Source organism: Martes martes, assembly GCF_963455335.1.
Source record: "Martes martes genome assembly, chromosome: 16".
In the NCBI taxonomy this organism is placed as follows: Eukaryota; Metazoa; Chordata; class Mammalia; order Carnivora; family Mustelidae; genus Martes; species Martes martes.
Genome location: NC_137904.1, coordinates 32213830 through 32227685, shown reverse-complemented (window position 1 = coordinate 32227685; position 13856 = coordinate 32213830). Strand labels below are relative to the sequence as shown.

General features: G+C 38.9%; 1 protein-coding gene across 6 annotated transcripts in view; it reads right to left on the bottom strand.

The window, feature by feature from the left end:
* Positions 1-13856, bottom strand: part of TRIM37 (tripartite motif containing 37) — a 136369-nt gene that overhangs the window by 29577 nt on the left and 92936 nt on the right. For all 6 annotated transcript variants that reach the window (XM_080827180.1, XM_080827179.1, XM_080827181.1 and 3 more), the window contains exon 19: positions 4998-5306. In XM_080827180.1, coding sequence (XP_080683306.1) covers positions 4998-5306 — 309 coding nt within the window. The remainder of the gene's footprint in view (positions 1-4997; positions 5307-13856) is intronic.

The window sequence follows — 13856 nt, the reverse complement described above, 5'->3', positions numbered from 1 at the left end:
TGGTAGACATATACAATGAAGTTATGATTCAGCCATAAAAAGGAATGAAATACATGCTACCACATGGGTGACCCTTGGAAATGTTATGCTAAGTGAAAGAAGCCAGACATAGAGGCCTCATATTGTAGGATTCTATTTATATAAAAAGTCCAGAAGAAGTAAAATCATATAGAGAAAATAGACTAGAGGTTACCAGGGATTAAGGGAAGGGAAAAATGAAGAGTAAGTGTTCACGGGTATGAAGTTTTTGGGGAGAGGGTGATGAAGATGTTGTAGACAGTGTTCTAGCTAATTGTGGATAATGGTATCATTACATGATTTTGTGAATATATTAAAAACTGTTGAATTGTACACTTGAAAAAAAAGATGTGAGAAAAAATTAAGACCAATTTTTCCACTGCAATGTATATATAAATCATAATACGGTCCTTAACCAATAATCCACTGTTAATAGACTATTAAAATAGAAACAAAGGCAGAATTTAATGTAATAAAAAGGTAGAAAAGAGTAGATGAAATGTATCTAAGAACTAGGTCTTTGAAGAGACAAATAAAATGGACAAGTTTCTAGCAAGTCAAATCAAACAACAAAATAAGAAGACAGATACAAGCAAAATAAGAGAAAAAGTTTAACAACCAATATTCAGAGGACTTTTTAAAATTTAAGAGACCAGAATAAGTGACTTTATACCAATAAATTTAAATACCTAATAAAATGAGTAATTTTCAAGGAAAATTAATTATGGAAACTGGTTTAAGGAGAAATAGGAGACCAATAAACACTTTTTTTTTCCTTTAAGGTTTTATTTATTTATTTGACAGAGAGCGAGAGAGCACAAGGAGGGAGAGCAGCATTGGGAGAGGGAGAAGCAGGGATCCACTGAGCAGGGGGCCCTATGTGGGAGTCGATCGGGCCAAAGGCAGATGCTTAACCACCAGAGCCTCCCAAGGCGCCCAGAGACCAATAACACATTGAAATTAAACAGGCTGTTAAAGTTCTGTCCCTGAAAGAACTACTAAATGGTTTTATGAATGAGTTTCATTAAACTTTTAAATAGCAGACAGGATGTTAAAACACAGAAGATACTGGGAGATGGAGAGGAGCAGTGAGTGGGGGGAAATTGGAGGGGGAGACAAAACAAGAGAGACTGTGGACTCTGAGAAACAAACTGAGGGTTTTGGAGGGGAGGAGAGTGTGGAGTTGGGTGAGCCTGGTGGTGGGTATTAAGGAGGGCACGTACTGCATGGACCACTGGGTGTGGTGCATAAACAATGAATTTTGGAACACTGAAAAAAAAATTAAATTAAATTAAAAAAATTTTTCATAGCATAGAAAAGGACAAAGGCTTCTGAATTTATTCCGTAAGGCTGGCATAAAATTGGAATTCAAATGGGTTAAGGATAATGTAACAAAAATACAACTCAATTTTACTTATGACTACAATAGTCAAGAATGCTAACTAAAATATTAGCAGGAGTGCCTGGGTGGCTCAGTGGGTTATGCCTCTGCCTTCAGCTCAGGTCATGATCTCAGGGTCCTGGGATCAAGCCCCGCATCAGGCTGTCTGCTCAGCAGGGAGCCTGCTTCCCCACTCACTCTCTGCCTGCCTCTCTGCCTACTTGTGATCTCTGTCAGATAAATAAATAAAATCTTTAAAAAAAAACCACAACAACTCAAAAACAAAAAGCCAAAAGTGCCCAGGGCACTGGGTGGGCTCAGATGGTAGATGCTGTGACTCTTGATCTCAGGGAAAATATAAGCAAATGCCCGATAAACACTATAAAATGTTCAACATCACCGATAAATGTGAATCAAAAACACAGTAAGACAAGAAAATACTACTACACACGCATTCGTATGGCTATTATCAAAGACAAAACAAAACCACAAAATTTTAAGTGATGGGGAAGATGTGGACAAACTGGAGCCTTTGTGCACTATTAGGTAGGAATGTAAAATGGTGCAACCTCTATAGAAAACTTTACAGCAGTTCCTCAAAAAATTAAAAACTGAATTACCATACGATCCAGCAATTCCACTTTTATGTATATATGCCCAGAAAAATGGAAAGCAAGGTCTTGAAGAGATGAACACCTAATCTCATAGCTGCATTATTCATAATAGCCAAAAAGTAGGTGCCAAAGGATGTGAATCAAAGGATGTCCATCAAAGGATGAATGGATAAACAAAAAGTGGCATATACATACACACACAATGGAGTATCATCTAGCCACAAAAAGGAAGAGAATTCTGACACATGCTCTATTACGGATGAGTCCTGAAGACATTATGCTAAGTGAAATAAGCAAGCCACAAAAGTAAGTTTGTACTTATACAAGGTACCTAGAACAATCAAATTTATAGAGACAGGCAGTGAATAGTGTCTGCCAGGCACTGGGAGAAGGAAGAGTAGAGAGCTATTTATTGTTTAATAGGTAGAGAGATTCAGTTGTGCAAGAGAAAAGGAGTTCTGGGGATAGATGGTGGTGATGGTAGCACAACAATGTGCATGTACTTTATCCCACTGAACAGTACTACTTAAAGAGGTTAGGACAGTAAATTCTGTTTAACAAATCGTAGTAAATTTCTTTTAAAAATTGAACATAGAATTATCATATGATTCAGGAATGCCATTCTGGGTATATACCCAAAAGAACTGAAAGTAGAGACTCACATAGATATTTGCACACCCATATTCATAACAACATTAATCACAATAGCCAAAAGATGGAACCATTGTAAATGTCCAGCGTGGATGAATGGATAGACGAAATGTGGTACATACATACAATGGAGTATTATTCAGCCTTAAAAAGGAATCAATTTCTGATATAATTTCTGACACAATAATTTCTGACACAATGTGGATGAATCTTAAAGATACTATGCAAAATATTATGCAAAAGTGAAATAAGTCAGACATAAAAAGACAAATATTATATGGTTCCACTTATGTGAGCTATCTAAAATAGTCAAATTCATAGAAACAGAAAGTGGAATAGTGGTTGCCAGGGGTTGGGGTCGGGGTGGAGTTATTATTTAACGGGTACAGAGTTTCAGTTTTATAAGGTGAAAAAAAGTTCTGTGACTGCATAGTGGTGATGGTTGTACAACAGTGTGAATGTACTTATGCAAAAGAACTAAACACCTAAAAATATCTATAATGGCAAGTTTTTTGTTAATGTACATTTTACCACAGTAAAAAAGACATAGGTTAAAAAAAAAAGCATATATGCTTAAGAAAGTGAAAACATGCAGAGACAGATAACAGCAAACTCTTTTTTGACTCCACACCCTCTCCAGGTACCACCCAACTCATCATGAATCTTCTTGAAGGAGCTGTGCAATAATGCTCCAGTTTCTCATTGTGTGCACGCTTCTACACTCCTCCATGGGAATGATTTTTAAAAGGGCCACACATACTTCAACTCAGTACCTCTCAATGGTACAACCATTCCACTTCTTTCTTGAGATATTATCCCTTCTAATTTTTCTCCTCCCTTAATGATTAAATTCTTCTCAATTTCCTTTACTGGACTCCCCTTCATTACCTAAGGCCTTTAAATGTTAAAGTGCCCCAGAGGCAAAACTTCTCTTCTCCATTTAAACTTCCTCCATACCTTTAAATAGTATCTGATACTGTTGACTCCCAACTGTTTATATCCAGCTGTGACTACACATGTTTCAGATTTATGGACCATTCACCTGCCTAGAAGACATTTTACTAGGATAACTAGGAGACCTCTCCAACCTAACATGTTTAAACAAGAATTCCTACCTTCCTATCCCCCAAATTCCTCCCCAAACCCCATACCAGCTTTTCCCTTACTTGATTTGCATCTAAATTAATGATAGTACCAGTCACTAAGTTGCTTGGGACAAAAACTTAATCATTCTTAGTTGTTATTTTTTTTTTCCTTTCCCTAAAACACTGTCCAGCCTTTCTTATCAGGGTTGTGGAAAAGAACTGAGCCCTCTTGGTCCTAAAAATATCCATTGTTAAGTAATGAAGTGACTTTTCTTCTATGCATTTGGAATAGTAATAGTTATGTACCATCCTTGCAAGAATTAAAAAGGTGGGAACCTCAGACAAGAAGGGCTGCTAGACTATGAGCAAGTCCACCTACCCACTGTAGTAACTCCAGAATAGGCCACCATATTTCACACACACTATAGTTGTAGGCTGTTTCACAACTCCCACTCAACCCCTTTCAGACCCTTCTCCACACAACAAGCAAGTAATCTTTGTAAAAGGTAAATCAGATCATAAATGCCATCCCCCAGTCCCCATTTTCATTCTCTAGAAATTTCCTCTTAAAATCAGAATAAAACTCCAACTCCTTATCCAGGTCTTACACATCCATACCTGATAGAGACCTTGCCTACCCCTCTGACTCATCTCCTAGTATTCTCCCCGTTTGTTCATCATATTCAACCATACTGGTATTCTTTCAAGCTTTCAAACATGCAGAACAGCAAATCCTTTATCAGGGACCTTGTGTTTTCTGTTCTGTTTACCCTGAACAACATGCCCCACAGATCTTTGCATGGCTGCCACCTGCTCAACTTTTAGGTCTCAGTTCCGATGTTGCCTTCTCAGAGACTTACTCTTACCACCCTAACCTAAGCAGCACACTCCTCATCTTCCCATCCCATTCCTCTGTTGTTTCCTTCACAGCACTTTTTACTAACTGAAAAATATGTTTACTTGTCTACACATGTTAATGTCCGATTCCCACCATATGAATATATGAAAGCAAGATCCAAGGGGTTAAGGATTTTGTCTTGTTTACTGCCCAGCACAGAATATGCAACCAAGAAATGATAGCTCTTTATAGTAGAAAATACACAGTAAGTTTTGAATGGGAGAAAAAGATGTATATATAGTTTAAATTCACTGTAAGAAAGACGTTTAAATATTATTATTCTGAAAATAACCCATTCTCTAGCTTCCCAAATGACACACAGAGAAATCACACTAAAAGGATCCACTTACAGTTTCGTATGTAACAACCAGCAACTGATGACTTTGCCAAGAGCTCCATTCCCAAATCCTGTAATCTGCCAGAGTTTTCAGTTCCACAAGTAGCCAGAGCTGCCTGGTCAGCAGAAAAAAGGCTTGCCTGCATGTCTCCAGAAGCAGCATTGCTACCTTTGATTTCTGAAAGTGTATTCTTTACATCAGTTTTCATACATCGAACTTCAGCCATCTGAGTTTTGAGTCTTTTTAGCATCTTTAAATCAGAGGGAACTCGCCACATTGCCTGCTGCTTCCTTTGGTCTTTATCTTTTCGAGAATATGAGGCTTTAGAGAGAAAGTTACAAGTCATGTTAATATAGACTTTAACATGCATTATAATGTTAATATGTGCAAACCTGAGGTGTAAAAAAGCTAAGGTGCTTTAGGTGATATTAATAATAAAAGCACGCATTAAATTCCATTAATGAAAATAAAGATAGATACAAGTACCCTAACTTTACTCATACCTTCGAAGTTAGAATCTGGGTCACATTATAACCCTCAAATCTGAATTAGTTATTTAATTCTAAAAGTTTAAATAAGCTACTCTACTAACTACACTTTATTCTTTATGCTTCTCCATTTTTCTCAAATTTCCTACACCGAGCTTTTATCTTCATAATTGAAGAAAACCACCCCCCAGAAGCCAAACTGCCAATACATAGTACATACAAATACATATATTCCAACTAAGTTTAAAAAGTTGTCCAATGTAGTTACAGCTATTTAAGTGCCATGGAACATCATAAAAGAATGGTTTCCCGTCACGGATTCTTTGCAGTCTCTAAAGTAACAATGTTTTCTCTCTTCCCAGAGAAAGTAGCTGTTTTTCGACCCACCCTCCTACCCCACAAATATTAAAAGGAGAGGCATATTTTGAATATCAAAGAACATAACAACTGACTCAAAGCAAAAAGAAACCAAGCCCTACAAACAAAAAAATGGGGGACCAATAGGCACTAACTAGACAAAGAACAAGTCCTTATTAGAAGGAATGATACCTGAACTTGCCTACGTATTCCAACAACCTTCTACCATAAAAGAGGAAGTACAGTAAAAAGTAGACACTGTAGCGTGTTCAATAGCCATTCCCCGACTTCTAACTTGCCAAAAGGACTCAGATTGTGTTCAGGCATCAGGTGGTAGGCAGCAATGTGCTCAAGGAGGTTAGATCCCTTGTTTGCTCCGGGGCCTATGGGTCCAGGAATGGTTTAATAAGCTCATTCCTCTGACAGTGTTTAGGGAGGGTACATGACTCACTTCCACACAAAAGTCTTCTGGGAAAGATTCTTCTATCTTAATAGGAGATTTTGTTGTCTTTGTTTATTTAAGAAACATCCATAAAGAGCTTACTGAATTAAATTAAGTCATTTAATTCTCTCATATCAATCCTCTGAGGTAACTAAATTCTATTTTTATCTTCATTTTATTTTATTTATGGAGGGAAGAGGCAGAGGGAGAGATAGAATCTTAAGCAGGCTACACACTATGCATGGGGCCCAACATGGGGCTTGATCCCATGACCTGGCCAAAATCAAGAGTCAAACACTTAACTGATGGAGCCACCCAGGTACCTGTAAAAAGAATTTTCTATAAATGAGGTAAGTAAGGAGAAATTTTAGAAACCCAGAATTTGGTCTCAGATCTACCATTTAATTGCTGGAACTTTATAAAAGTCCACCAACTTCTGAGTCCATTATTTATTTGTAAAACAAAGACAATAATATACACCCAACAGGGTTGTCACAAGGCTCAAAAAATTCAATGTTTATGAAATCATTCTGTGGTGTAGTCCTCATCCAATCCCTCTCCATCAAGATGTCAGAAATGTTTTCTAAAACTCAATCAGGTATTACTTTCCTGCTTAAAATCATTCATGCAAGCACCAGCACGGCATCTGAGGCCCTTGTCTCTCAGTGGCTTGATCTTCACCTCTACCCCAAATGTATCAGTATTACTTGCAACTCTGTAATACAAAGGCAATGCCATATCCCACTTCTATACTTTACACACATTCTATTCCCTTCTCCCTCTTTCTGTTAACCCAAACCAGAGGAAATCTGAAATGTCTACTCCTTTAGGCACCTAAACCACCAAGAGAGGCATCTCGTCTTCCAAATCAATTCTTCCCTAATTATTTATAGTACTTGGAGTATACTTCTATTGCAGCACTGTCACATTAGAGTAAGGAAGACAAACATAGACTGTGAACAACTTATGGTGGAGATTATATCTTAGTGATCTTTGTGTTTCAGGCCAAACAACTTATAGCACAAAATACTCAAAATGTTTGGCTAAATAAAATCTTGCACCCGACATCTACATGGACTTAAATATGAAAATCTGTATTAATCCACATGGTTCAGTTTATTATTACTAGAAATGGACAAGGATTTTATTTTATTTTTTTAAGAATTTATTTATTTATTTGACAGACAGAGATCACAAGTAGGCGGAGGCAGGCAGAGAGAGAGAGAGAGAGGAGGAAGCAGGCTCCCCACCGAGCAGAGAGCCCGATGCGGGGCTCGATACCAGGACCCTGGGATCATGACCTGAGTCAAAGGCAGAGACTTTAATCCACTGAGCCACCCAGGCATCCCTGGACAAGGATTTTAAAAAGTAAAATTTCCAGAAAAAAAAAAATTAATCAAACCTCCTTCATCTGATAGGCAACTACTCAGCCTGTTTCAAATGCTAGGCATTGTGCTGGGCAGGGAATACGATAGTGAACAAGATGAATCCTTGGCCTTTGCCCTCAAAGCTCACAGTCCAGGTGGAAAAGTGAAAAATAATTTCAGTACCATGTGATAACTGCCAACACAGGAAACTGTAATGAGATCTTATACCATAGGAACTTGACAATTTAATTTTGCACTGAAAATAAGCCTTTCTGAATGCGCCAGGTTACAAAGTTAATTAGAATTGAGTCTTGTCTATAACAATTCTTTCATATCGTTCAGTTATGGCCTTCAAGATTGACAGTTCTCTAAACCTTCTCCTCCAAACTTCAGTATCTATCAATGGCAACACTATTCTGGTCCGCTAGACTTCTTCAGTCCTCCTTACCACATTCCATTCCACTGCCAAGCCTTATAACTCTATCTTTACGAGATTCCAAATATTACCACTGCCATGCTACAAGTAAAATCTTAATTATATACAGAATAGATTACTGGGGGCACCTGGGTGGCTCAGTGGGTTAAAGCCTCTGCCTTTGGCTCGGGTCATGATCCCAGGGTCCTGGGATCGAGCCCCGCATCAGGCTCTCTGCTCGGCGAGGAGCCTGCTTCCTCCTCTCTCTCTCTCTCTCTCTCTGCCTGCCTCTCTGCCTACTTGTGATCTCTGTCTGTCAAATAAATAAATAAAATCTTTTAAAAAAATTTAAAAAGTTTAAAAAAAGTAATAGATTACTGTATTCCTTAGAGGTTAAGAAGAACTTCTATAATGTCAGAAGATTCTGAAGACCCTACTTCAGATCCATCTATTTTTGAGCATATGATGATTGAGAAAATATTTAGAAATGTATGAATTTGTCCTCTGGGGCAACACCTTCCACAGAATAACCCCACCTGACTTTCCATTTCTCCTTACTACTACATGTACCACAAAATCTGGTTCAACTATATTATCTATCATTCATACCCTAATGTCTCTTAAAATGCTCCTTTTACAGTACAGTGATTAAGAACATGAACTTGCAGTAAGTCTGGTACATAATAGGTTCACTCAATATGTACTGAAAAAGAGGGGTGCCTGGATGGCTCAGTGGGTTAAGCCTCTGCCTTCACCTCAGGTCATGGTCTCCAGGTCCTGGGATCGAGCCCCGCATCGGGCTCTCTGCTCAGCAGGGAGCCTGCTTTCCCCCCTCTCTCTGCCTGCCTCTGCCTACTTGTGATCTGTCATATGAATAAATAAAATCTTAAAAAAAAAAAAAAAGAATGAGAGGAAAATAAAGGACTACTAAGAACAACTCTATGACAACAATTCTTTTTAAAAGTTTATTTATTTATTTATTTATTTGAGAGAGAGCGAGAGAGGAACACAAGCAGGGGGAGTGGGAGAGAGAGAAACAGGGTTCCCACTGAACAGGGAGCCCAATGCGGGGCTCGATCCCAGGACCCTGGGATCATGACCTGAGCCAAAGGCAGATGCTTAACGACTGAACTACCCAGGCGCCCCTGACAACAAATTTTTGAAAACCTAGATGTAATGGACCAATCCTGAAAGACAATCTGCCAAAAATAGAAGAAATAGATAGTATGAAGAGACCTATATCCACTTTCTATTATCTTCAAGAACAGAAGTAGAGGGAGTACTTCCAAACTCAATCTATGAGGCATTAATCTAGTATCAAAACCAAAGACATTACAAGAAAACTGCAGACCAGTATCTCTCATGAAGAGAGATACTAAAACCAAGGTTGCCTGGGTGGCTCAGTGGGTCAAGCCTCTGCCTTCAGCTCAGGTCATGATCTCAGGGTCCCAGGATCGAGCCCTGCATTGGGCTCTCTGCTCAGCGGGAAGCCTGCTTCTCCCTCTGTCTCTCTGCTTGCCTCTTTGCCTACTTGCAGTCTCTCTCTGTGTCAAATAAATAAATAAAATCTTAAAAAAAAAAGAGAGAGAGAGATACTAAAACTCTCAGCAAAATATTAGCAAGTTGAATCTAACCATGTATAAAAAGAATTATATACCATAACTAAGTGGGATTTTTCCCAGGTATGCAAGGCTGGTATGACATTCAAAAAATCAATAAATGTAATCCATCACATCGTATCAATAGATGCAGCAAAAGCATTTGACAAAATCTAATCTCCATTCATGAATTAAAAAAAAAAAAAACAAAAAACTCTTAGTAAGCTAGGAATAGAGGAAAACATCCTCAACCTGATAAAGAATAGCTACGAAAAACCTATAGCTGGGCACCTGGGTGGCTCAGTGAGTTAAAGCCTCTGCCTTCGGCTCTGGTCATGATCCCAGGGTCCTGGGATAGAGCCCCACATTGGGTTCTTTGCTCAGCAGGGAGCCTTCTTCCTCCTCTCTGCCTACTTGTGATCCCTATCTGTCAAATAAATAAGTAAAATCTTAAAACAAAACAAAACAAAACAAAAACCTATAGCTAACACCATATTCAATGGTGAAAACATTGAAGCTTTCCTACCAAGATCAGGAACAAGGCAAAGATGTCCCTATTTACCACTCCTTTTCAACACTGTATCAGAAGTCCTAGCTAATACAGTAAGATAAGAAAAAGAAAATGAAAGGTATATAGGCTGAGAAGGAAAAAATAAACAAAGAACCAAAATAAACATTGAAAACCAAGCAAGCATTTTAATAAAAAGGAGGCTGGATCTTTCTGCAATATTAGCTTTTAATATCCTCTCACAGATATGTTACCTTCAATTGGTTTCCAAGACTCCATTTTCTTGGTTTTTCTCCCTTCCAAAGGCTCTTTAATGGGGTTCCTTTTCCACACACTCAGTAAAAAGAGATGTTCACCAAAATCATGTCCCTGGCCCTTTTCTCATTAAAATTTTCTTAAAACACTCTCTTCTACAACATCACTCATCAACAGGGAAATACAAATCAAAACCACAATAAGATACCACCTCACACCAGTCAGAATGGCTAAAATTAACAAGTCAGGGAGGACAGATGCTGGCGAGGATAAGGAGAAAGGGGAACCCTCCTACACTGTTGGTGGGAATGCAAGCTGGTACAACCACTCTGGAAAACAGCATGGAGGTTCCTCAAAAAGTTGAAAATAGAGCTACCCTACGACCCAGTAATCGCACTTCTGGGTATTTACCCTAAAGATACAAATGTAGTGATCCGAAGGGGCATGTGCACCCGAATGTTCAAAGCAGCAATGTCCACAATAGTCAAACTATGGAAACAACCTAGATGTCCATCAACAGATGAATGGATAAAGAAGATGTGGTATATATGTACGATGGAATACTATGCAGCCATCAAAAGAAATGAAATCTTGCCATTTGTGACAACGTGGATGGATCTAGAAGATATTATGCTGCATGAAATAAGTCAATCAGAGAAAGGCAATTATCACATTATCTTCTGACATGAGGAATTTGAGAGGCAAAGTGGGGGGCTTGGGGGGTAGAGAAGGAAAAAATAAAACAAGATGGGATCGGGAGAGAGACAAACCATAAGAGACTCTTAACCTCAGGAAACAAACTAAAGGGTTGCTGGGTGGAGTGGGGTAGGGAGAGGGTGGTTGGGTTATGGACATTGGGGAGAGTATGTGCTATGGTGAATGCTGTGAAGTGTGTAAGCCTGACGATTCACAGACCTGAACCCCTGGGGCTAATAATACATTATATGTTAATTAAAAAAAAAGATATGCATTTTTTTAAAAGATTTTATTTATTTATTTGACACAGAGAGAGAGATCACAAGTAGGCAGAGCAGCAGGCAGAGACAGAGGGGAAGCAGGCTCCCTGCTGAGCAGAGAGCCTGATGTGGGGCTCGATCCCAGGACCCTGAGATCATGACCTGAGCCGAAGGCAGAGGCTTTAACCCACTGAGCCACCCAGGCGCCCCAAGATATGCATATTTTTTAAAAAAACCTCTCTCTTCTACAATCTTACTTCCTTAGTTTTAATTATCTAGTATTATCTCCAAGCAAATAATTGCCTATATTCCAGTTGTTAATTTTTAGCTATCTACTAAGCACCTCTACTTTGATATCCCACTGGCATGTCAAACTCAAGATATTTAAAGACTTGGTCATCCTCTCTACTATTCCCCCCCACTTCCGAGTCATCAGTATTTTGATCACCTGGATTTGAAACTCAGGTCATTTCATTTATATTAATTTTTCATAGAAAACTAATTTTTGGATAACTGAGATATTCTGTTTACAGTTTGCATTCATTTTTCCAATGACACTGAATATTTTTCAAAAATATGATTTTACCTCTTTATAAAATATGCATGGCTAAATTAGAATTTTTCAGATATAACTGCATTGTTGGATTCTTTCCCCCTTTTTTTTTTTTTTAAAGATTTTATTTATGGGGCACCTGGGTGGCTCAGTGAGTTAAGCCTCTGCCTTCGGCTCGGGTCATGATCTCAGGGTCCTGGGATCGAGCCCCACATCAGGCTCTCTGCTCAGCGGGGAGACTGCTTCCCTTTCTCTCTGCCTGCCTCTCTGCCTACTTGTGATTTCTCTCTCTCTCTCTGTCAAATAAATAAATAAAATCTTAAAAAAAAAAAAGATTTTATTTATCTATTTGACAAGGAGAGATCACAAGTAGGCAGAAAGGCAGGTAGAAAGAGAGAAGTGCGGGGAAGAGGCTCCCCACCGAGCAGAGAGCCCAATGCGGGACTCGATCCCAGGACCCTGAGATCATGACCCGAGCCGAAGGCAGAGGTTCAACCCACTGAGCCACCCAGGCACCCTTGTTGGATATTTTCAAACAACTCTGACTGTTTTCTCTTTGGGATATACTCCTAGAAGTGAAGTTACAGGATTAAAGAACAGAGGTATTTTAAATCTAGTGAAAAATTTCCTTCAGGGGCACCTGGGTGGCTCAGTCAGTTAAGCATCTGACTTTTGATTTCAGCTCAGGTCATGATCTCAGGTTTGTGAGACTGAGCCCCATGTTGGGCTCTATGCTGGATGTGGAATTACTTGAGATTCTCTCCCTCTCCCTCTGCTCTGCCCCCTACTTGCATGCATTTGCACTTTCTCTTTCTCTCTTTAAAAAAAAAAAAAAAATCCAGAGTGCCTGGGTGGCTCACTCGTTTGGTGTCTGCCTTCGGCTTGGGTCATGATCCCAAGTCTGGGATCAAGCCCCACATAGGGGTCCCTGCTCGGTGGGGAGCCTGCTTCTCCTCTCCCACTCCCCTTCCCTCTCTCACTGTATCTCCTTCTGTCAAATAAATAAATAAAATGTTTTTAAAAATTCCTTTAAAAAGGTTAAGCCAATGTACACATCCACCTGCAGAACCATAACTTGTCTGTTTCACTATATCTTTGTAAATAATACAGGTTATAATTTAAGTAACACCTTTGTCAAGGTGTTTTTTTTTTTTAAAAAGCTATTTCTTGGGGCGCCTGGTTGGTTCAGTTGGTAGAGCATGTGACTCCTGACCTCAGAGTTGTGCGTTTGAGCTCATGTTCGCTGTAAGGATTATGTAAAAATATAATCTCCAAAAAAAAAAAAAAAATTTCTTTGTTGATCACAAGAACTATGTGTGATTTTCATTTTCTTTGTAATTTTCTGTATTTTCCAAATTTTCTACATTAAAAATACCTAAGAATAATGTAAAATTATATACAATGTGATAAATTTCATAAAACTACAAGTACAAAACAAATGTACTTGGGTCACAGATAAAAGGCAAGTATTTCATAACATGACTGAGGACCATCTTTCAAATTAAGGACCCAGACTTCCAAGAAGTATACCTTAGAAAGAAGAGGCCTAAATAATCCAGGTTCCCATAACCCCCAAGTAGAGCATCTCTGTGTGTTTTCTACACTGAAGCTCTGCCTCAGACTTTGAAAAATGAGTTTTGCTGCTTTAAAGGAGCATCAAGGGGCACCTGGGTGGCTCAGTGGGTTAAAGCCTCTGCCTTCAGCTCAGGTCGAGATCTCAGGGTCCTGGGATCGAGTCCCGCATCGGGCTCTCTGCTCAGCAGGGAGCCTGCTTCCCCCCCCCCTCTCTCTGCCTGCCTCTCTGCCTACTTGTGATCTCTGTCTCTCAAATAAATAAATAAATAAATAATCTTTAAAGGAGCATCAAAATTACTGTTCTTTTTTTTTTATTTTTTTTAAATTATTTTTTTTTTAATTTTTTTTTTTTTAATT